We start from the raw sequence: 24,815 nt of genomic DNA on the forward strand, positions 1-24,815 counted from the left end.
AGCGAGCGAGCCGGGGAGGGAGCGAGGGAGGGAGAGCGGGCAGGAAGGAAGCGCCGTCGGAAGCCCCCGGGGGCGAGAGCGGCGGAAGCGCCCGCATCCCGCATCCCGCATCCAAGGATGGGCGGCTCGGGAGCGGGGCGGGCGGCAGGGAGCGCACCCCGGGGCTCCGGAGCGGGCACGGCGGCTCGGGCAGGCAGCAGCGGGCGCGGTCCCGGCGGCTCGGGGACCGCTCGGTGCTGCCACCGGGGCGAGAGGGGGCGGCCCGGCGGCGGCTCTGGCGCTGCCGCCCGGCCCGTCCCCTTTGTGTCGGCGGGACCGGGCGAGCCTCGGCCGAGATCTGCCCGTCCCGCCCGGTAACAGCCCCGCGCCTCCATTGGCTCCCTCGCCGCCGCTTCCTGCGGCCGCACCGCCCCGCGGGGGCTCCCCGGGCCCCGCGCCAGCCCCGCCCGCCGCCGGCACCGCCCGCCCGCCGCGCAGCCCCGCGCCCCGCCGCGCAGCTTTTATGAATGAAGCGGCGGCCGCGTGCTCCGAGGGGGGAAAGGCACCTCGGAGAGCCCGTCCGACCGGCAGCCACCGGGAGGATGCCGAGGAGCGGGTGCAGCGCCGCGCAGGCAGAGGGACCCGTGTGCCTGGGCAGCGTGGCCAGGAGGAAATGTTCAGAAGGAAAGAGCTGGCACGGTCCAGGGGAATGCAGCCGGCTGCCCCAAGGGGCAGCAGCCCCTGCTTCCGCAAACCAGCTGCTCACCAGAAAGGTGTTGGGGGTGCAGAGTTGGTAATTAAATAGGGTCCCCCAGGATGTGCATGGAGGCATGTCTGATTCTGACCCAAGAGCGCGGGGTCGTGCGTGCTTCTTCATTTAATATTAAAAACTTTCCGGCCAACTAAAGTTGTGGAAACAGAAGTGGACATCCTGTGCGTGAAGCACAGTAGGTGCAGGGACAGGGGGACAGGGGATGGCTTCCTCACTGAGGGACCCTCCGGAGTCGTCCCATGGGCTATGGCGTGCAAGGGGAACTGAGAGCGTGGGGCCTCCAACATCCTCCTCCTCTTCCTGACAGACAGACAAAATGGAGACAAATGGTCAAGCAAATGAGTAAATGAGAAAAGATGGGCAGACAGTCCATGCAAAGAGATTACATAAACACACAACTGTGCAACAACATGCCCTGTGATCTTTGGCACTGCTCTCCCTGCGGGTCACGGAGGAGAGATGCTGTGTCCTCCATGGCCAGCAGCCCCTGCCACCAGCTGGAGTTTCTGCCATCAGTGTGGTACCCCTGGCAGGTATTCAGCACCCAGGTGATGCTAAAGCACCGAGGCCGAGGTTAATCCGTGCACCCCAATTTACGGCCTTCCCACTACTCCCTGCGCCACTTTGGGGCAGGACAAGTCACTTCTCCCATGCATCAGCCTCCTGTCCAGTGTTCCCCAGCAGGCCTCAAGCTGTGCTGTCAGCCCCCAGGAAAGTGAGGCCTTCGGAGATGCCCTTTTTTAACAGAAACAGCATGAAGCAGAGCGTGCTCAGGTACAGCAGTGAGTTATTTACGGCGGGGCCCCGTCACACGTGGACAGAATGTCCTGGAGACACGGATGAGGCCCCTGCAAGCTCCGGCACCTTTCTCCCTCCCCACCAGTTCGTGTCCCCATAGATGCTGGAGGGAGCCCTGACCTCCATTGTGCTGCTCCACAGAGATGTTTTTCCTGGGTGGTGGTGAGCAGTGGGGGTGGGGTGCCGAGTGTGGCCTTCACTGGAAGGCTGGATTAGCTCTCGCCCTGTCCCCTGCCACCTCCGTGCCCCTCTGGGAAGGTGAAACCTTTGAAGTGAAAGGAAAGACCTAAAAAAAAAAAAAAAAAAAGAAGAAAGGTTGGAAAAATAACCATCTTGGCAGAGCGGTGGACTCCCCAATTTTTTAAAAAATTTGGTGTGCGGTAAAACCATCCTGACTGGGAAACAGGAGAAAGGTTTTCCCTTGGGATCAGCTACAAAGAGTAGGCGTTCAGGTTGGGAGTGTGCCTTTTTAAAGGACAGCATGGCCGCTTCGTGCCAGTGACAGCAATAATAATTAATAATAATAATAATAATAATAATAATAATAATAATATTGATAGCAAATAGCGAGGCACTGGTGCTGCTCCGCTCCCCTCCCTGGCGCGCCTGTAAAATAATACAAAGTCTCCTTGCATTTTTCTCCCTGGTGTCTGTGTGTGGCCTTAGCCCCATTCATCATTTGGCTCCCAGTGCAGAACTTGCTCCATTTTTAAAATTATGCATGATCCACTGAAGAGACAATTTGGGTTTCCCCCACATCTCCCTTGCCCTTGAAGAAAGCGAGCCCTTGTCTCATTTGCATTAAAACCCTGCTCTCTATAAGCTGAGCAAAGGGGAAGGACTTGAAGCCTATGGGATGGCTTTAGGGCTCTGCCCCTTGCTTTTGGCTCTCTCTCTCTCTTTCTCATTCTCTCTCGTGCTTTGATCTCTGCTTAACAACAGTAACGTCACTGGGACTACACCAGGAGTTTTGTTGGAAGTTAGAAAGTTTTTCAGCCTCCAGAGGGCTGTAGCGGCAGTAGCAGAAGCAGCATCCAAGGGACTCCTGGAAGGGGAAGAGAGAGAGCGAGCGAGCGACTGACTCAGTCCTGCTGCAGAGAACTGACTCGAGGCGACGAAGGCAGACATGGAACATCAGCTGCTGTGCTGCGAGGTGGAGACCATCCGACGAGCCTACCTGGATGCCAACCTCCTCAATGACAGGGTGCTGCAGACAATGCTGAAGGCGGAGGAGACGTGCTCGCCCTCCGTCTCCTACTTCAAGTGCGTGCAGAAAGAAATCTTGCCATATATGAGGAAAATAGTTGCCACTTGGATGCTGGAGGTTTGTATCTTTCGGGGACTTTTTCCTTGCAAGCTCCGGCACTGAAACGAATTAATCCGGGGAGCCGCTGCCCCATCTCCTGCCCCCCCCCCCCCCAACCCTTTCCCCCGGGATCGCTTCCCCGGCGCGGCATACGTTGCCTGCCCTCGGAGACGCCCGCGTGGAACGAGGGGAAGCGGCCCGAGGTGACGGTGGCCGCCGGCTCCTCGTCCCCGCTGCTGCAGCCGGGTCCTGGCGCCGAGGGGGGGCGGACGAGCCCCCCCCCCCCGCCCGGTGTCCCCGGGGGTCGGGGGTGCCCGGCACCTTTTCCGGCCGTCGGGGCGAGGCGGTGCCGGCGCGGGGAGCCGGGGCACAGCCGGCTCGGGGCTCCCCCGGCCCGGCGGGGAGCGGCTCCGGCCCGGCCGCCGAACCCCCGGCCGCGCGGGGCCGCCGCCAGCCCCTGCCAGCCCATGTTTTCTGGGGATTTTATTTTAAATTAATATCCTTGTACACGTATGCAAGCGGCTGCCCGTGCCAGTATTATGCGCCATCTTTGTTCTTTTATTTGCAAAGCAAAAGTGTTTATTAATCGGGAGAAAAACGAAGAAAGTCCCGGGGAGCAAAGCCAAGGGTGTGTGTGTGGCGGGGGGGAGCGGGGGAAGGGGCCGAGGGAGGAAGGTCGGGGGCCGGGGGACCCCGCTGGGGCTGCGGGCAGGGGGACCGGCCGGAGGGGCTCCGGCATTTCTGGGGGGAGTTGCAGGGTGAAAGTTTCTTTGTTCAGCGTGAAGAGAGGCTGGAGCCGCGGTCACCCCTCAAAGGCACGCTTGTGCTGCGGCAGCGAGCGGCAAGGTCGCCTGGGAAAAACCAGTTGGAAAGGGCCTGGTCCCTGGCGGGACACGTCTGGGGGGGCTCCCAGAGGGAGCCCCAGGAGCTGGGCTACATTTTCATGCCTTTTCGGAAGCCCTGGGTGCCCGCGATGTATTTTTAATTAATTTTTGAAACCGCAGCGCCCTGCCTTGCTCTGGGAAATGTCGCGCCCGGCTGTGCTGCAGGGCGAGAGAGGGAGGCGGTGGATTTCACTTCGGAGGATCCTCCTGGAGCCCCCCAGCAGGACCAGAGGCACGGGGCTCGGTAAAGGACCCCCGCCGCTTCATTTTAAGCCTTTTTTGAGAGCTCGAATAATTTTTTAAATATTTTTAAATATTTTTTGAAAATATGACGTCTGGGGAAATGAGGCTGGACGCCACCTTTGTGTCTCGACCGGAGGGGAATCGGCAGCACAACGGCAATTTAGATGAAAAATAAAAGCGAAATAAATAAATCCGGGGCCGAGCCCGACTCTGCACCCCGTTACCGACCACGGGGGTTAGCATTTTCCTCCGCTTTCCTTCTTTTCTCCCCTTTTTAAAAATTTGTTCTTAGGGGCTGAAAAACTGGGCACAGACCTCTTCTTCGATTACCCTCCTCCCCTTTTGCCATGCGGGTTTCTAACGCAACATTTCCCCCCACTTTGTCACTCGTGACTTTCATTTTCTTTGATGCCGCTGCTTTTCCCATATTTATCCATTTTCCCCAACTGCGTTTCCTCCTCGTCTCCTTCAACCTTGCCCTTCAAAGCCTGGGGTTGAAGGAGGAGGGAGGGCGAGAGCAACGGAACAAGCCTGGCTTTCGCCTCAATTAAATTATTCTTCAACGATCTCTCTCCTTCTTGCAGGTTTGCGAGGAGCAGAAGTGTGAAGAGGAAGTTTTCCCCTTGGCTATGAATTATTTGGACAGATTTTTGTCGTTTGAACCCCTCAAGAAAAGCCGATTGCAATTGCTCGGAGCTACCTGCATGTTTGTGGCTTCAAAAATGAAGGAAACTATTCCTCTGACCGCAGAAAAACTGTGCATTTATACAGATAACTCCATTAGACCCGACGAATTACTGGTAATTTCACGTTCAATCACTTCCAAGAATAAAAAAAAAAAAAAAAAATCGAAACAAACATTAAAAAATATATATAAGAAATACAGAAAAAAAAAAAATAACGGCCACGCCGCACGTTCGGAAGCGGCGGGCGGGAGCTGTGGATGCGGCGGCGGGCGGGAGCTGCGGATGCGGCGGCGGGCCGGGATGGGGCCGGGATGGGATCGGGAGCGGACCGGGCTCCCCCCGCGCTGCCGGCCCGGCGCTGGGCGGCCCGCGGGCTCCCCCTGCCGGCCCCAGTGGGCTCTGCCCCGGCGCGGGGAGACCTCCGCAGCCCGCCCCGAGCCCGGCACAGCGCTGCTGCTGCGCCCCGGCACCCAGTGCGAGCGGCTCTAACCACGCTCCCCCATCCCCCTTCTTCCTCTTCTCTCCTTCCCCCTTCCTGTCCCTCTCTTCTCTTTGCAGCAAATGGAGCTGCTGCTGGTGAATAAGCTGAAATGGAATCTGGCTGCAATGACCCCCCACGATTTCATTGAACATTTCCTCACTAAAATGCCTCTGGCAGAGGACACCAAGCAGATCATCCGTAAACATGCTCAGACTTTTGTGGCTCTGTGCGCTACAGGTATGAGCCCTGCACGTTGCGCAAAGTGCGTTGCTCCCCGACACGCGCCCACCCCCTGGCTTGTAAGGCTTCCCGTAGCTGTTGGTCTCAGGCGCGCTCGCAGAGCTGCGGGAAGGTAGTTTAAGCCCCGATTATTGCCCCTTGTTTGCAGAAGGTGGATTACTTTGCCAGAGGTAAGTTTTTCTTTTCAGAAGATATTTCGCTTCTGAGTCGGAGTTTTGTGTGGATGTCAGGGAGGGAGAAGGACCCACCCCCCCATCGCTCTCTGTAGCTCAGCGTGGCGTGATTTCCTCACCTCCCCACACAGGGTTCATGTGGGGGCTGCAAAAGGCTTACTGCCCGTGCGGGGAATCCCTCCCTGTGTGGATTCATTCTTTAGGACGAGTTTTTAAAGGCAGAGGGAGATTTTCCCTATGAATGGCACTGCGTGGGGGTTTTAAACCTTCCCTCTTCAAGTTGCCTCTTCCTCCCCCCCCCCCCCCCTCGGTGGCCGGTGGATTGGAGGAGGGCCACGCGGCACAAGGCTTTTCCTGGCACAGGACCGAGCCGCTGCCATCTGCACCCTCGTGACCACGTGCTGTGCTGGAGCCATGAGCAGGGCCAGCCTCCAAAGACGCCAAGGAGCCGTGGTATCCACGCTCCGAAACCTCGGCGGGACGGACGTGCGCGGCCGGTGGCACCCACTAGTGCCGTCTAGCCTTGTTTTCCAGAGGTTGGATTTGGTATGGAAAGATTGAAGGAAGATGGCAGGCGCTCAGAAGGAACGAAAAAAAAAAAAAGTAAAAAAAAGTAAAAAAAAAAAAAAGTTTAAAAAAAAAATAAATTCACAGAACCAGCCCCACTGCGAGGCCTAAAGGTAGAACAACCAAGCCATAAAAGAGAAGTTTATAAACACTAGCATTGCTCTTCATCTTGGGCCTAAAATCAGCGTGAGGGGCAGCTCATAGGTGAGGTTGCCTGGAGAAATGCTTGGTGCTGGGAGCGCCACAACCTTCAAACCACCGGCAGCGACATTTTGGGAAAGTCCAGTGTGTCCCTCCATGCCAGGTTCTACCAGATACAAGGCTGCTGCGACTCTGGAGGCATGATTTGCTAAGTTTGGAGCTAAAAAGAACGGCCACCCGGGCTCCCCTTTGGATGTGGGGATGTTTAACCTAGGTTGTTGTGTTGGCAATGACAGGGATGAAAGCAAGAGTAGTTCAAAGGTTGGAGACTTGCTAAGAGTCCAGTACTTTGATCTACTGTTGGTGTTGTTATGTTTCTTTTAGGAAGCACATCCAGAGCCTTTATTTAACACTGCTACACACCACAGCTGGAGAATGGATCAGTAAATGAGAACCATGTTCTGGGAGTTTTACTGAGCTTTTAAAAAAAACAGTGCTTAGCTCACCATTTGGGGCCCTCTTCAGCTCCCTACTGGAGCTGGGAATATTGCCTGGGGAAGGAGCACTCAGGAAGGCTGCCACTAGGCTCTGTGTTTTTATTGTTATTTTTGGATGCCAGGGGTTTCTCTACCTTTTGCTTTTCTCATGACTTCTTTGTTGGCTAGTGAAGATCACATGTGGCTTAAGCAGCATCTGGACTTTGCTTTGCTGTTGCTGGGTTGTGCTGCATTTCCCCTTGCCAAAACGAACCTAGATGGACTGCAAATGCCTTGTGCTGCCTGGATGCTGTGGGGCCTGATCCAAAGTCCACTGGAAACACTGACAGCTCACTTAAGTGGCCTCAGGGGCAAGTGCGGTCTCTCCTCTGCCTGTGTCCTCTTCTCTAAAGGAGGTTCTCCTGTGAAGAGACTGCAAAATAATGCTTGCTTAGAAAACACTTGGCCAGTTGGCTTACCAAGGTGAAGCCTGTGGAAGTGTTGTAGATGAGTGTGTATGTGTTTGCTCCAGAAAAAGAAGGTTACGCTGCAAGGTGAAGTTGAGGGGAATTCCTCCTAGGCTCCCTCTCCAGTTGTCTGGTTAGTAGAAGTGGATTTGTTTGATTTGCTTTGGTTTTGAAAAATCCATTTTCACCAAAGGATGCCTTTGTGCTGTGGTAGGTTTGGAAGAAAAAGCTAAAAAGAAAAGAGAAAAGAAAAAAAAATTACCAGGGCTTGTTTGAAGTTAACACATAATTGAGCTTAATGAATGGGACTTTGGCATAGCAGAGCAAGGCAGGGAGAGCTCAAAAGGAAGCAGGCCTCTTTTGGCCCAAGTTGAGACCGGTGTTGAGGGAGAACTGCAGCTCTATACAAGCATAACAATGAACAGCAACAAATATTGGAGCTTCAGCATTTCATGATGTTCCTCTGGTTATCAAAACATATCAAGCTCCTTTTAATTGTTTATTATTATTATTATTATTATTACTATTATTACTATTATTACTATTATTACTATTATTATTGTTATTGCTTTGGTCCTCTCCGAAGGAGAAAGAAGGATCTCCCTTTGAAATGAGCATGTTACAATTCTCCCATTCCCTGGCCTTTATAAAATTGGAAGGCTCAAGGTATGTGACCAGTTGGAACCTGTTGCATCTTGCAGCAAGTGATTTATGTTCACAGTTTTGATTTGCTTCAATGAAAAGATTTTCATTCATAGCCCCCAGCTCTCCAGACGGATGGAATTGCTGCTCCATTTAAAAAGGAAAAGGGGTGACTCGCCTTGTTAGGAATTTTTTTAAAGCGCTGCAGCGCCTATATGCCTGCTTTGTCCTCCCTTCAGGGTGGCTGGCATTCTTCTCTCTCCTCCCCCTCCTCTCTCTCTCCCTCTCTCTCTTTTTAACAACGCTGAAGTTGTTTATTCTTTTTGGATGAAGTCTCAGATAGGCTACTGGGGATGTGTGCTTCAATTGATGGGGCCCCCTACCCCATTGTGGCTGTGTCAGGTCTAATTCATCTCACCGAAGCCCCCTTGTTCCTGAGTGCTCAATAGCGCAAGATGAGGCGATGGAGGCTGACAATGATGCCACACTCTTCACTTGGGGGCATCCAATTACAGGCGAGAGGGGCCCCCTGATTAATATGCTGAAATTAGTGGCCTCTGCCACAAATAATTCCTTGTTGAGTTGCAACAAAAAGGCAGTCCATGCTGCTTGTCTGGAGTGGTTATAGGGACAGACACAAACTGGTCATTTAAACTTCATTATCACTTTTCCACCTTGGGAAGAATGAGGGTGTGACTATGAATTCATGTTCTTGTTTACTGCTCCATTTAAAAGAAGAACACAAATATTAATCCCAAACGTGATCCTGTCAGGACGGGCTCATTAAAGTGACACATTTTGGTCATGTCCCGTTTGTGGAGCATCGTAAACAGTGTCGGGAAGGCACTGCCACTCTACCCCTCTGAGAGCAACCCCATCCTGGTGGGATCCCTGCTGGGAATCCCCCATTTCCAAAGTCCACCTGCAGTTCTGTGTCAGTATTTCAGTTCAGGACTAGCTTTGGAATGGCAGAGCATTTTTTTTTGGGGAATGACAGAAGCTTGCTAGAAGGTGGGTGTGTTTATATCTGCCTGGAAACAGGCAGGTTGGGAAAAGGGGGCAAGCCAAATTTATTTTGATGTGTTTATTTAAACATAAACAAGATGACTTTTGCTCAAGCTTGCCTTTTTGCTGGCAGTGCATCCTCAAAGCCTGGCCAGAATTTTGTGTATCAGTTTAGCTTAGGAGGTTTGCAGGATGCTGGGCCAAGTGCCCCTTTGGAGGTGGGTATTGGTCAAGGCCGCAGTGGAGTGTCAGAGGTGTCTGAATAAACATATTCAGAGCCAGGACTTCCATGGAGTCCTGAAGGCTTTAGTTCCACTGGTAAAACATTTACACAAAAGTTATTTTATCATAATAAAGGAGATGCATGATTTAATACTTAAACAGTTCCACTGAGCCCTCTAAGCTGTCCATTCCTTTGATTTCATTCAGGGGTTTGACAGATGGTTTATATTTTTCCAACCCAGAGGAAGTCGTATTCTGATAAAAGCTGAAGGAATGTATCTCAGGTTCTGGTGTGCATTGTGGTTTTTCCCTTTCTCCCTCACAAAACTGGACCTTGACTTGTGCCACTTGCTTCCTTTGTTCCCGATTCTCCTCCAAGGTGTTCACTGCCACGTATCAAATGCATTCCTGCTCAGTAGAAAAGAGTCTTATCATTAAAATGAAGACTATTATTAAAAAAACTAGAAAAACTCAAACCAAACCAAACAAACCCAAAGGAAAAACATGCTAAATGGCAGAGATAGCCCCTTAAGGGATGCTGGGAGTGGCTTTGTGGAGAGACCTACAGCAATGCAGTCTGGAAGGGGGCCCAGCCTCTTGTCAGCATGGTGTCACATCAGAATGTAACTGATTGTCCGCCAATTCTAGGGACCCCCGTCACTTAGTTATGCCACATTTACATTAAATCCCTGTTGCCAGGATGGATGGCAGCCACTGACAAGAGACTAGGTTGAGACAAAGCATTTTTAAGATGAAACCTTAATTTAAATATGGATTATCTGCTTCCTGACAGGGTTAAGCAGTCTTTCTCTTTTCTTTCTTTTTGTTGATGTTGGTGTTCATTAAAGCAATATTCCTTTGAGTGTCAGAGCAAAGGTTTCTGCTTTAAAGGGGCCCAGTACTCGTTGTTAGAGTGCACCTTGCATCTGACCATGCAAAACACTGCACAATGTGAGCAGGTTTTCTCAGATGTGCAGTGCCATTGACCCCCCTGGCATTATTCACAGGAGCAAAGTATTTAAACCTGGACAAACGGGGGCCCTGCTTATGATAAAAGTACCTCCAAGTGATGAATGGCCTCCCAGGCCCAGGGCTAGGAAGGGCCACTCTCTGCAGAGCAGTTGCTCATGTGGATAAGTGCTTGCAGGTTTGGACCTGTAAGAGTTTTACAGCAGGAGGCACCTTTCTGCTCACCATTTTCACTGTCTTTTTGGATGCAATAGTTGGCAGCTGAAAGCCATGCTGCTACAAAGAGTGTATGTGTATGGACAGGCTTCTCCTAAAGCAATCATTTCAGTCTTTTTTTTTCTTTTTTTTTCTTTTTTTTTTCTCTCCTTTCTTCATACAGATATTAAATTTATTTCAAACCCACCCTCCATGATCGCAGCTGGCAGCGTGGTAGCAGCTGTGCAAGGCCTGCATCTGGGGAACACTAACACTTTCCTCTCCTATCAATGCCTCACACATTTCCTATCACAAGTTATCAAATGTGATCCGGTAAGTGACTCTTTCTCTCAGTTGATCTCCTGCATTAAGGGTTTTTAAGAATGAATGCCTGCTTACTGCATGGGAGCTAATCTGACAGCAAATCTTGGGAAAGGTCAAGCCTCAGAGTGGGGGTTCTCCATGTGTTCTCTTGTGCCCAGCCTTCGTGTTGGCTCTTGTGATGCCCACGGTGATAATCTGTGATGCCCAGTGGGGAATGGCACATCCAGCTCTGGTGTTTTGGACAGGAGGAAGCCCTGCTCTGACTTAGGATGTGGCAGAGGCTGTCTTTGGCTGGAGCCCCTGTAAAACAAAACTTGGGGAATAAGACCAGGAAACAGTTGCTGAGACCTTGTGGTAACTCTGACCTTATCTTTGACCATTCTTGAGGCCTTTTATTGTGCCAAGTGGTGTGAAAAAACTCTTCTTAAAAGAGTTCTAATGATCTAATTTGGTTTATTACGTGCTAGACCTTCACAGTAGCTGGTATTGAATTCCTTTTTGGAACGAGTGCTTGTCCCACGACTTTCTGACAAGGTAGATGGTCCTCACAGGACCCTTCATTTTCCCCTGCAGCTTCCAGGAGATGCACATCAGTAACTAGTGAGCAATAAACCTTTCATGAGTGAATGGGCCAGGAGGGGAGCCTACAAGGAAGACCTAAAGTCAATGATCCATGTCATAATGGTGTATGAAGTTGGGGCAGAGTTGAGCTTTGTTTTGTAACAATGTGGAAGACCAATAAATAGATGCTTTAAAAAGGTTCTTGTGAGGTCTCCAAGAGCTGGACAATGAGTCAAATAAAGACAACTCTGTGGTTAGGAGCAGAATCTTGGAGATGCTGTTAAATTATTTTACATGTTAATAATTTAAATGCATAGAAAACTGTCCCAGTCCAGCCAGTGCAAAACTGGGTTTGTGTAATTGGGCTTTGTTGATGGGATTGAGAAATTTCATTGCAATTAATTATTCTCAAATGAATATTTTACTTTTGATAGGCTGCGTGAAACAATTGCTGAAAAATGCAGTATCTCACCTTATTATTTTGTGTTATCACCTGAACAGTGCCTCAGTATTGAGCACGTTCTTTTTCCACTTACATCACTGCAGCTGAAGCAATACAGTGTGGAAATGTTAAATGCTCTAAGCACCCGAAATGCTGAATACTCTGAGAAATGCTGAACTAATGGGCTGCTCAGTGTGGTATGCACCTGTGATGCTTTTAGTCAGTTTGTGAACAGTGCAGATAATTCCAGTGTAGGGTTGGCCACTGCCCAGGGTGAGATGTTTAAAGCAGGTACTGAGGGAAAATGCTTGTTATCTGTCCAGGCAGCATCTTGATTCAAGCAAGATGATTTAACCGTTCCTGATACTGGGCACTGAAGTGGATTCTCTCACATCATGCAGAACAGCAGCCTGTCCTTATGTGACTTGACTTAGTTGATGACAGAGCTCTTGAAAAAGAAAACAAAGTTGCTTTAGCAAGAAAAGAGGATTTTTTTTTTATTATTTAATTTTAATTGTCCTGAGTCATTGCAAGACCACAGTCTGTTTGACCTGGGCTTGGTTAACAGCTTGAAAAGGGAGTAACTCTCCTCCAGCTTCCAGTGTTAAATATATTCACGTGTTAGGTAGAAATAAGGATTTTGTATGGATTGCTACAGAAAATTAGCATCACAAAGTTCTGTGAATGTGCAGGTATATTGTTGTGTTTGGAGTGGAATAAGGGAACAGCAACTTCCACTGCAGTTGTTCTGGGAGAGGAATCTGCTTGGTTTCATACAGAGCATGATTCCCCTGCAGGGAGACTTTCCCAAAATACCTGTCTGCGTAACCCATGGTATCAAATGCCACTCCTGCTATCCCATTTCACTAGGATTTGTATGGAACCAGTGATGGCTCCCCTTGTCAGGGAACAGGTTTTATATTGGATAGTTTTGGAATGTTAAGAACAGGGCTGGTATTCCCCCTGATGATCTGTTAGCTGGAGCACAAGTCTGTAGGATTTCAGGTTACATAATTACACTTTTTTACCTTTAGTCTCAAAAAGAGCTGAATTTAAAGTAAAATGAATATCACCTGATTGGAATTCCTTTATGGTTCATGTTTATATCTTGGTAGGAGTCCAATTTCCCATTTTGCCTTTGATCAGGGGTAATTAGAAGTCAGATAATCACAATTAGACGTCTTGGGCTGTCTTCCATCATTCTATTCTTGACCCCATCATCCAAACAGATGGAATTTTACCTGACATTCATTTCCAGGCCAGAAATTTGCTGAACTAGATTAGATTGGGTCTCCATGCTGTCTGTTAGTGCACTGGAATTCGCCTCCTGCCTGCCCCTTCTCAGAGGCACCTTCAAACATGTGCTTGTTATCCAGAACGGGTCAAACAGGAACAAAGGATTTCCAAGCAGTTCCTTTTTTGTTGTTGTTTGTTTCCTTTCCTGTGTGACCCTGGAGTCTGATCATGTCCACTGTGTCTTAAAGGTATTTGACCACATCAGTTAAGCTAGCAAGTCTTTTTTTTTTCTTTTTCTTTTTTTTCTTTTTTTTTTTTTTTTTTTCACTGAGGAGCTTAATTAATCCAGGAAGGGTTTATGACCTCGAACAAACTGTGGGCATTGAAAATTTGGGTACTGAAGCAGAAAAGTTGTTGGGAGAAGTTATCAGAGTAATGCACAAGTTTTGTATTTGCTTTTCTGTGTTGGGAAGTACTGAGAATGAAAACAGCTTTGGTGAGGTTGTTCACAGTGAATTTTATGTTTTGCAGTTGTTTTTTGCTAGCTCTAATGCATTCCTACAGGCAAACTATTTATCTAATAGCTATCTAATAGCCATGTGAATAAGACATGGACAAAATGCCTTAAAGAGTAAAAAAAAATTTCATTCAACTGTAGCTTAAGACAGTCTGTTCATAATATATTGTAAAGATTGTTTTTAAATAAACATGTACAGCATGCTGCACTCTGAGAATTTTAAATGAAAAAAAAATCTTGTGGGCAAAAAGTACCTTTAAATTACATAGTTCTATGTAATTATTCATAACTGGACTCCAGAGGGAAAAGAATAGGTATTTATAGAAATTCTTTTGAATGGTTTTAGTTTTCAGAGCTCAAACACTATATATGCAAATGATCAGGACTAAAAAAAAAAAAACCCCACAAAGTTCCCATCAAAGCTCACTATAAAATCTACTCCCACCTGAAAAAAATACCCCAAAACAAAACCCAAGAGGATTCATTTTGCTCTGCAAAGTTAAAATGCTTTCAGTTTGGACACTGAACGTGCTAAAGGAGAATTATGCCCAGAACCGGCTTTGTAAAGCCATGAACACCTAAAGCTGTGCTGGTGTGGACTCTTTACTGTGTCTGTGGTCCAAGGGGGAGCCTTACAGTCAGGATTGATCCATCATATCTGGAGGAGGGCTGGGTGCAGGGACTTCATAGAGACCTTATTGTGGAGGCCAGAGTTATGCAGGAGCCAAAGGCATGATGACTTTAGGATATGAGGCGTTTCTTTTTGTCATTTAAAACGCTGTGTGTCTCTGTCAAGAGGAAATATTACACTAGGCTTTAAACCAGGAAAGGTCATAGGTTATGTGTTTTCAGTGAGCTGTAACTGATGGTCTGATCTGCTTAGAGGTAGGATTAACCTCCCTCTCTCTCAGAAAGGACTTGCAGAGAATTGTTTGCTTGGGTTTCTAATCTTATTTTACCCCAAATGCCATGTGCCCTTATTGGTGGCAGAGGAGATTCTTGTGGTAGTGGAATCAGTGAAAAGCTGGTAGATCACACAAGAAGCCTCTGAATGAAGGCAGAATTGAAACTGGGAAATAAAGAAAACAGCAGGCAGGTCACCCTCTCAGGAAAACAACATTCATTCTCAGTCATGCACATCCTAACACTTTTGACGGCAATTTATCATGGAAGACTGGGTTCACCGCAAGGGCTAACACATGTCATAGGTTAAATCAGAAAAGGCAAAGCTGAAAGGAAACTTCAAAGTCCTTCATACACAGAGTTAAAGATGTTGGGGGGAAAAGCTTACTGTGTTTGTTATAAAGATAAGGGTAAACAGCACGCTGGATGAGTTTCGGCAAAATGCTGTGGGATTGTTTGGGGCACCATTTGTGTGTCACTGCAGTGGGTGTACGGGGCTCCACAGCTTGCAGGAAGCTGTGCAGGTTGAGCTGAAAGGCCTTCTCCAGTTCTGGTTGCTGGGAATCTGATATCTCTCCTCACAGTGTGGCATAATGCCTGGGAGAAGTTGCCTTTCCCCACCACAGACAGACAGGATCTTTCTTAGTTCTTTATGGTTTTTTAATTTCCAGCAAGGCCTGTGCAGCCTCCTGAACTCTCAGGAGGAGCGTGTGCACATCCAGCTTGGAGAAAGCACTTTGGAAATGAGAGGAAAATGTCTCACCCTGACTGAGATTTCCAGGTGGTTGTGGTAGCACACAGGAGGCTTGGATGGGTTTGGCAGTGCGTGGTTAGGGAGGCGGTTTGTGGTGCTCCTGAGAGACCTCTCCCTTTTGGGGTCTGATGGTCCAGTCCATCTCTGGAGATGCTTTCAGGGTTAGGGATTTATCAGCTGCCCACAGCTGGACATTGCAGCAGCTGGCAGGCAATCTCAACATATAGATGGCATTTCTATCATGGGAATTTAGCCTTGGGAAGAAAGTCACTGCTGGCGAGCATTGCTTCTAGCAGACTCTGCTGCTGAAGGGTTCCTGGGGTAAAAGTAGAAATCATCACAGTTGTGGGCAGTGGGCTTGTAGGGAACTGTAAAGAGCACAGGCAGAGAAGCAGCAGTGCAAGGTACAATCTGCAAAACAACAGGCTTCCTCAGCCAGTCCTCTCATTGTCGGGTGCTTCTGCTCTTCCCACCCTCCTTTCCAGCCTGCTGCTCTCCCAGATAACCTGGTGACATTTCTCTTGCTTTGTCAAGAAACCGGTATTTTGGCCTCTGATCTTTCTAAAGGACTCTTGGGTCTCTCTCTCTCTCTTCCCCCCCTTCCATTGCACCCCCCTGCAGGATTGTTTACGAGCCTGCCAAGAACAGATTGAGTCCCTCCTGGAGTCCAGTCTACGCCAGGCACAGCAGCACAACGTATCCTCAGAAACAAAGACTGTAGAGGACGAAGCAGACCTCTCCTGCACACCTACTGATGTGCGAGATGTGAACATTTAAAGAGGACTTCCTAAATGGATTTGCTTGGCAAGAAAAGCAGACAAAGAAAGGGCATCTGAGAAGGAATCGGCATCAGGATCTCCCCCCCAGAAACCCTTTTCTCCAGGACATTTTTATACCAGAAGGGAAAACCAGTCTCGTTATATTTTTTTTCTTGCTCTGTCTCCCTTCCATCTGTGACTTCAAACAAACAAATAAACAAAAAATACCCCAAAAACTGTCTTAAAAAAAGAAAAAATAGTATTTGCATTACCCCCAGGGGTTTGTGCTACAAAAATAGAGGATTTTATACAATAATAATCATCTAGTTTTTATATTAAAGTGTTCTTGTCTGTATGTTGTAAAAATAGGCATTAACACACGAAATGTCTCCAGGGGAGGTATTAGATTTGATTTCTTACATATAAAACAAACCAACCAACCATTTTTAAAGTAGAAGAGGGTGTTTTTTTTTTTTAGATAGTAAATGAAATATTCTTTTTCTTTAAAAAGCATAGCTTTAACGCAGTTCTAGGCTTTTCTGTATCTTGCTTGCTTATGCATTTAGTCACTTTATAATTCATCTGTAAATGTTTATTTTATTTCCTTAGTTTTTTTTTTTTTATCCTCTTCACCTTATAAATGGTTAACGTAACCCATAAGTTAGTGTATATTAGTATGCAGCATTATTATATGTTAATCTTTTTTTTTTTTTTTTTTTTTTTTTGTGCCTGTGGATTGCCTGTGCTTTGAGGCATTTGTAGGGTTCCAGCTTAGTGTGGTTGGGAAAGGCCAATGTACTACTCATACAGGACCCTATTATAAAGAGAAACCAAAATAGTGACATAATATATTATATTTTTGTAATCTTCCTATTTTTGTAGTTACCTGTGTAAAAATGCTGTTCTGACCCCACAGATATTCAGCCTAATTATGGTCAGGTTCAATCCACAGTTCAGTCTTTTTTTTTTTTTTTTTTTTTTTTTTGTTCGTTTGTGATATTCTAAAACCATTCCATTCAAAGCACTTTCAGTCCATTAGATATAGGAAATACATTCTTTTATTGTATGGGAATTTTTTTTTTGTTTGTTTGTTTTTTTAATGGAATGGTTTGGAAATATATAAAGTGCTTGTTGGCAAACTTGGAATTGCAAAGCAAGTGCATTTAACTATGGTGTTAGAGGAGAGGTGATTCTTTTTTTCCGAAGGTTGTGTTCCAGTGAGAGAAAATTGCATTCACAAATTGCCAGGATATCTTCCTTTCCTTTTCTATAGAAAAGTTTGGAGTTTAGAATCCTTTGGTGCCAACTCATCCTTATAAATTAGGGGCCTTAAAGGTTCACATATAGGACACATAGTTTTAAGGATTATCGCTAGATGTTTTTACAACTGAAGGTTTTTAAACACTAAAATATATAATTTATAGTTAAGGCTAAAAAGAATATTTATTGCAGAGGATGTTCGTAAGGCCAGTATGATTTGTAAATTAATGCAATCGCCCCTTTTGAAAAAGAAAATCTTTCTACCCTTGATGTTGCAGTTTTAACCCAGCTTATTAAAGCAAAAAAAGGACACGCTTCAAAGAACAAACCCAAAACCAGGCAGTCTATTTGGCCCCTTCCTATACATTTTCAAAAGCAGTCTAACCATGAAAAAACGCCATAGTTAATAGATATGAAAATTGGAGTACTTGAAAGAAGTTTTTATTCCAGAATATGCCCCGTTTGTTTTTCTTTTTTAATTTAGCTACAAATAGAAAATTTGCACATCTTGGCTATGTATCTTTTTATTATTATTTTAGAAAGTAGCTGAAGGGACGTGGACATAGCTGTTGAGTTGATGCTCGAGGAGAATGTGATGGTGAAATGTATGTGAGAAAACTGCCGCTAAGGTGTTGATTGTAAAAAAAAAAAAAAACAGCAACAAAAAGAACAAAAAAAGGAAAAAAGATAAAAATTCAAAACATAAAAAAAAAAGAAAAAGACAAAAGAAAAGGAGTGGATGCTCCGTTTTTATTGAGCTGCTATGGATAAATTCCCAGCATGGTTTGAAAAAAAATTAACATTGCTTTTCTGTATCTTTGTCATTGTGTTTTGCTGCTATTTTGTGGATCAGTTTTTTTTTTTTTTTGTTATACAATGTCATATACTGCCATGTAATAGGTTTTAATTTTCTCATAGAAAATTATATTATTGACATCATTTTTTTTGTAGATTTTTTTATGTGATCAATTTTTACTTAATGTGATTACTGCTCTATTCCAAAAAGGTTCCTGTTTCACAATACCTCATACTTCAGTTACCCGTGTCTAGACCAGGTTTTGATGTTCTTACAGTGCCTCATAGTTCTACTGCAAATGGAAATGCATCGAACATTGCTCTGAATGGGTCTCTGCATTAATTTAAAAACTAGCAGACATTTCAGAAGATCAATTTATGTCAAGGGTTGGTTGTTTTTTGGTGGTTTTTTTTTTTTGGTTTTTTGGTTTTTGTTATGCATTTTATAAAGCTGGATACTTTGTCTGATCTGGGGTTTATTATCATAGTAGTTTTAAGTTGTGTTACTAGCCACATTGATATATGAAAGGTGCATTATAATATAACTCTTGTGTGCCACCTGATGTGGTTCTCCCTCAGCTAGGACACATCATTTGGTATGATAGGTTATCTTCTGGAACTCTAAGTATTTTGTGTGTTTAATCTGTTATGATATACTAGGGTTTTTTTGTTTGTTTTGGTTTTTTTTTATAATATAGCATAATGCTAATTTAAAAAAGCCTATAAATCTCATAAATAAGCCAGCTAACAGAGTTGTATGCTGAAGAATAATCTAGCTGTTGCCTGTATGCTGCTAAACCAAAACAGAATTAGAATTCATTTTGAGGCAAATGCAGTTAAGATCCTACATAGTGCATTAATAAGCATTGCAATGCTTCTAGCAGTCGCAGGACCCAGGAGGACTGGATACATTCTGTCCAAATTTCAGGAACGTTTCTTACTGCTTACCTCATAAAACACTTCTGTTTGTGGCATCTCTGTGTCTCTGAACCAAACATGATTATTGAGTTTAGCGCTTGTTGGTTTTATTATGTGTTACACTGAGTGGTAGTGTGTACTGCAAATTTTTTTGAAATATTGTATGTACTGAAAAAGGCCAAATCCAGATAAGTGGGTTCACGTGCCAACAGAGATGCTTTATTTGTCACATTATTATAACAATCTGTAGTAAGCAAAAGCAATTCAGATTTGTACATTTTTATATTGTACTTATTGGCATCACTGGTCTGAAATGCACATTTTCACCAACAGACCTGTAACAGACAAGTTTTCCAGCAAAAAAATCTAAAGTCTAGAAATAAAATTGGTAAAACCCAACTTTTGTCATCTTTTAATTTACATTTAATTGCCTTGAAAATGCTGAATGGTTGTAACTCCCTGGTGCTGAGAGTAAAGCACGTGACATTTTCTAGGTTTGACACATTTGAAAAGCTGAAGACCTTTTGTTGTTATTTTAGGAAACTGTGGGTGTTTCAAGCCATGGGTAGGTAACTGCCTGCCTGTCACACCAATGTGTCTTTTTAAAGAAGCAAAATATGTTTTTCCCTGCCTGAAGACTTTATTTTTTCACATTAAAAGAAATTAGTCATAGTAAAATGCCCTTTGGTTGTTCATGTGAATAAAGGGTAAAACAAAGTAGGTGTTGGATGGCACAGAATGCTTGCTGGTATTTTCTCATCAGTGGAAGGTTGAGAAAATCATCACAGAAGAACTTTACAGAAGACAGTTGGTTTTAAAAGCCAGTTGGTTAAGCTGCCGCCTTCTCTGTGCCTTGCCCTCAGACAGCTTTTACAGCTAAGAGAATAAGGAATAAATCTGAAAAACATTAAAGCCAACTAAAAGAATGTAAAAAAAGAACTGGACCTAGGACAGGAATTAGATATTATTACAAAATCAAATGAGAAAAAAATTATAACCTCTGTTCCAATACACAGTCCAAAATATCAGGGGCTGCACATTATTTTTTATTATTATTATTATTATGGCTGAACACGGCAGAAGCAGCTTATTTTCAGTGGAGATGGTCAAGCTTATAACCTATGTATTTCATTATTTATCCTGTGAAATGATTTCTGCTTTAAAAAAAACTTATGTAAAAGGCCAAGTGCTTGTCCTCCCTGTCACAAATTAGAAATTTGGTATCTGCCTTCTGATTTTCCCACTGACTAAACTTCATGTTACAACTGATTCTGTGCAGCAAGTGCAGCACAGGAAATGAAAAATGAAACTGCAGAGCTAACTTCTAACGTGTTAATCGTTGTCTAGTGCAGAATAAGCTCCTTTCACGGCAGTTACCACTTGATGGGAAACCACCTGCATCAGAAGAATCCCAGATGAGCCTGTGTGAGCTCGGTGGTTTCCCAGTCATTTCAGCCAGAAACCTGAAGCCTGTGTGGCCTGCTGCAAAATCCCAGGTCAGGTGGGTGAAGTAAAACCAGTACAAATGGGGTCTGGTTTATTCCTTTAGAAATGGGCAGTTCCTCTGTACAGTGAGTTACACTGGGAGGTGTAAAACACTGAAAGATGACCCCTGAACTAAACTCACAGGGACTTCAAAAACACATCAAGCCAAAGCTTAAATTGGTCTGGGCCAAAAATGATTCATTTTATCCCAGCATAAAAAACCCCAAAACCCCAGAAAGAACAAATAGCTTTCTTTTGTATGACAGATGGCTCATCCCTCTGACCTTAAGTGTTTGAAAACCAAGTGAGGACACACTGAGGGGATTTTGACTTCTGACAAAAATCTTGTGCTGATAAAAACATTACAGTCATTCAGTGAGAAATGTAAACCTGTGTTTGGTTGAATGTGTTAAGTAGGTTTTGCCATTCCCATCTCTTTTATAAATGCTGTTAAACTAAGTGTTGTGACTTAAGTAGGTTTAAGCCCACATAGTCAGCTCTATTATTTACATTTTCCTTCTCCTGAACATCATCTCTAAATGCAGACTCCTAAACTTGAGTGCTAGGTAAACTATGCCAGTATTACTCACATTGCAAAGGGCAGAAAGACAAGAATGTAGCAAGAAAAACAATTTACTATGGGCTGCAAAAAATATGCATGTTCAGCTAGACTATGTTGTAGCTTATTAAAGGGAAAACTACTGTATGTTTTTGTATCAAATTGAGACATGTACGAAGAAAAACCTCGAACAGGCCTCCCAAAAACCTTCCCAGTTCCACTGCTGAATTCAGGCCATTTGACAATCTTGGACCTTTTATGAACATTTAAATTCAAATGCTCTTCATTAAACAAGAACTAGCAAATGAAAACACCTCCAAAACCACTTGCATTCAAGCATAGCTGGCATTTTAAGTGATAGAAAACTCCAGAAGATAGAGAAGAAAGAGAAAGTTGGAGCTGATGTTTTTAAAAGAGTCACAGGAATGACCCATGCACGTGGGCTACATACGCTGAGATTCCTACAATGGGACAACGGCAGTAAAGCTGTAAATTATGACATTTTAATGAATTCCTGTTGGCATCATTTTATGCGAAATGTATCTCTTCAAACAAGCAAGGTATTTTTATGATCCCACAAATATAATTGCTCATAGTAATTGCATTGTCATGGCCAGCATAGATTCCCATGTGTCTTCTGACTGAGTCCCACACCACATTCCAATCAAGTGATGAGAAAGGGAATGCAAATTAGTCAATGGGATTGCACTGATAATGGGACATTTGCCAGACTTCTAATTTTGTTCTTTATGGCCAAGCAGGACCAAATGTAGGAGGAAGGCAAAAGTTATCCATTTGCTTTTTGATTGTCATAAACATTTAAGAGTGAAACCAGAAATAGTTCCTTGCTGATCCTATAGCACCTGCAGAGCCCTACCTAGACCTGTCCTCCTTTCTGCCTGTGCGAAGACTGGGTATTAAAAAGTCTCATATTTCAGGGAATTCACAGGCCCAGATCTCCACCAGCACCAGGAACACTGAACCGAAGGAGGAATTGTGACATGCAGGGGCCAAGCTCCAAGTCAGGACCTGACACATGGACTGGCCAGAGAAGGAATCCTCCTCTGGATCCGTGTGGGAAACAGAGGTCTAGAGCTCTGAGTCGTGCTTGTAGTGTGTGCATCACAGAATGGAAATTGCCATTCACTCACCCTTCCCTGCTGAGTAAATAAATTTTAGATTCTGCATTGCTGAGTGGTTTTGTTTCATCCATCCCACCTGGCAGCCCTGTGACATGGCTTAATTCCCCTGGTCTCCCGTGACAGCCACCACGTTTGCGGTTGGGATGTGATTTGTAGCATTAGCAGCAGTCTCCAAGGGGCTGGGCTGAGAGGGGCAGATCCTCACCCAAGGCCCACGAAAGCACCAGCAGGGCATTGTGACAACGCCCCTGAGCCAGCCCGAGGCAGTGACCTGGTGTCCTGAGCCACTCTCCGATGGCAAACTGTCTGCAACGGGCAATTAAGCTTTTTGATGTTTCATTTCTCCCCTTTATTAGATTGTATCACTCCAGATTGTTCAAATACAGGGTATTATTTTTGAACAGCTTTCTTTCCTTCCTGAACATCCACAGACCAAAGTTCTTTACATTTGGCTGTTTTAAATATGAAGAGCAACGCTTCAGCCAATGGATGCTGTTAAATTTTCAGAAGACATCATAAATTATTTACTCATAAGTAAACATAATTTCTTCTAAGTGTAATACATTTATTTTGTGGGTCTGACTTAATATTTCTGTAGCCATTTCAGTCACTCACTCTGACCATTTAATTCCTTTTAGACAACACATCCATTAGCCACATATTTTTTAGGTTTCTCTTTCCATGGAGACCCTTGGACTGTAAAGGATCAGAAGGGTTCTTCCCTTATGGATATGACTTTCCAATGTCAGTGAAAGAAGATTAATCAGCCTTCATTTCTGCATGACAGTGCTCAACAGTGTTACAGAGCCAGACAATGCAAAGCCTCATGTTTGTGGAACATCGTTTCTCTCCTTCACAGCTTTCCAACCACCAAAATTCAGCCCTCCCATGTTTTTAAATCCCTCTGTAAACCTGCTCAACGTGTCTTCAGGAATCTCTTTCCTCCATGTTTCTGCTGAAGGAGTATTTCAGGCAAATCACAAGACAAGGCTCCTTGAAAAACCTTGCTAACACCATTTTTTGCTTTCTCATTAGTTTGAGGAATAATAATGGTACTGGAATTTTCTGAAATTTGTCCTCTTCCTAATGCATAAGAGAACTTAAAAGAAGACCGAGACATAAAAACTATAATAAGCCAGGTTCTCAAAATGTGGCTCTAACAATGCACTTATGGTGAAGCAGGTTATAACGTAGTCCCAAACTGTGCTCCAATCATTCTCTACCCTACTCAGGTGTTCTGGCTGTGACACATAAAATGATGCCATAATCCATGGGGGTTTAGGTTTCCAGTGTACTTGACTACTCGCATCACCAAGGTCTCTTCAGGAAGGAAATACACTGCAGATGTAACTCCTAGCTCTGCTAAGAAATGACATTCTGTTCTGTCTGTTCTTAGTCTCAGAGTAATTTGCTTTTTAACTTGTATTTCAGAAACTGTCAAGTGCTTATTAACAATAACTTCTGTATGTGTGTGTTTTTAACAGAAGTAAACGGGGTCTCAAAAATTCAATGTCTGCACATACATTGCCCAAAAAAAAAAAAAAAAAGCAGGCCAGTTTAGAGAACAATGTAGGCATGTGTTTTTAAACTACTGTTCGTGCAGTCTGGTCAGGGCTGTGTGACACAGTATACAGTGTTTTGTCATCCAAGGAATGTCTTTGATCAAGAGTTTATGCAAGAAGAAAAAAAAAGCCATGAAACCCTAATCCGTTCCCACAGTCCAGTAAACGTGAGCTGGACAAACAGTGGACAATAGCAGCAAAGCTTGCTGCTGGAACAATGGCTGCAACTAAAAAAATTAAAGGGTTGCTGACTCACAGTTCCTACTATCAAGAAAGATTCCACATAGTGTCGATTATTCCCCAGAATCCTGAAGATGCTGAAAGTTAAAAAGTGTTGAGCTAAAGCAGCAAAACAGGGAGCTAAAATCAGAAAAGGAACAGTGGAAAATGCTGAGTTGATTCTGTCTGATGCACAGTCAGGATTCAGGGACTGAATAATCAACCTCCTTTCTGCTGAACATTTTACTAAAATAAAACTCCATGATTTTATTAGAAATAAGTATCAGTTAAATTTTATCAGACAGGAAGCCATTTCAGGTGTCACCCTAACAAATACTGCACAACTAGAATTGTGTAGCTAATTTTTCCAAGGCCATTTCTTATTCCTATTCAGAGATCTCCCCAAAACCAGATACACAGAATGCTGCACTAGTGCTCAATTAGTTATGGTTATGGAATAGGATAAAATAATTTAAAACATTGTGCAGCAAGCTGCTTTGGAATCAAGTGAAACAATGCCTGAGATTTTTTCACTTCTCATATATTCTGTGGATTTTAGGAAGTCTCCCACGTTTCAGATGAGCTTAGTGGCCATGTCTCCATCCACACAGAAGTGCAGTATTTGATAAGTAGTACTACAGAATTCTAGCACCAAAAATGCTGAAAAAATTAGATTACCACACTTAGGGAATAAACACTTCAGTGATTAAGGTGGGAGCATTCCCAGTGTAATGTCAAAGAGATATGCAGGTTAGCTACAAATGAACTGACTGTGCAAGCTTACAAAATAGCACACAGAGCTTTTATTATTATTTTTATTATCACCCCAGGCTAGGCTGGTCCTGCAGTTCCAAACCCTGGGACACACAGAAGTGCTTCTGCAGTGCTTTGCTCCAGCTGGCCTTTACACATCAGTCCCAGACACTACAACTTGCAACTGGGAACCTGCTGAAGTCCTCTCACACCTCCCAAATCCCCTTTTTCCTTGGTGATACATCCACTTCTGTGGGAATGTGTACTGTCACAACTTTATCCATTAAAAAAACAACTCTGGCAGACTGTAAAATGAGAATATTCATGGTTACTTGCCAAACTATGAAAGCTGAAGTTTTAAGCTGCAATTAGACCAGAAGC

General features: G+C 44.8%; 1 protein-coding gene and 1 long non-coding RNA gene across 3 annotated transcripts; one reads left to right on the forward strand and one right to left on the reverse strand.

The window, feature by feature from the left end:
- Positions 1 to 838: 838 nt before the first annotated feature.
- LOC132328321 (uncharacterized) lies at positions 839 to 1,831 on the reverse strand. The gene is made up of 2 exons (XR_009486737.1): positions 1,670 to 1,831; positions 839 to 1,051 (listed from the first exon to the last, which is right to left on the reverse strand). It is a non-coding gene; the product is annotated as an uncharacterized LOC132328321 (long non-coding RNA).
- Positions 1,832 to 2,455: 624 nt separating this feature from the next.
- On the forward strand, positions 2,456 to 19,113 carry CCND1 (cyclin D1). Of its 2 annotated transcripts, none has more exons than XM_059848412.1 (5): positions 2,456 to 2,873; positions 4,567 to 4,782; positions 5,227 to 5,386; positions 10,431 to 10,579; positions 15,605 to 19,113. In XM_059848412.1, exons 1-5 carry the CDS (start codon positions 2,676 to 2,678, stop codon positions 15,758 to 15,760), a joined length of 879 nt encoding a protein of 292 aa, XP_059704395.1. In that variant the 5' UTR covers positions 2,456 to 2,675; the 3' UTR covers positions 15,761 to 19,113. The 2 variants fall into 2 exon arrangements, with proteins under 2 accessions (XP_059704395.1, XP_059704396.1); XM_059848413.1 differs by lacking the exon at positions 2,456 to 2,873 and adding an exon at positions 3,354 to 3,483.
- Positions 19,114 to 24,815: the final 5,702 nt, after the last annotated feature.

This window comes from Haemorhous mexicanus, chromosome 6 (genome assembly GCF_027477595.1).
Source record: "Haemorhous mexicanus isolate bHaeMex1 chromosome 6, bHaeMex1.pri, whole genome shotgun sequence".
In the NCBI taxonomy this organism is placed as follows: Eukaryota; Metazoa; Chordata; class Aves; order Passeriformes; family Fringillidae; genus Haemorhous; species Haemorhous mexicanus.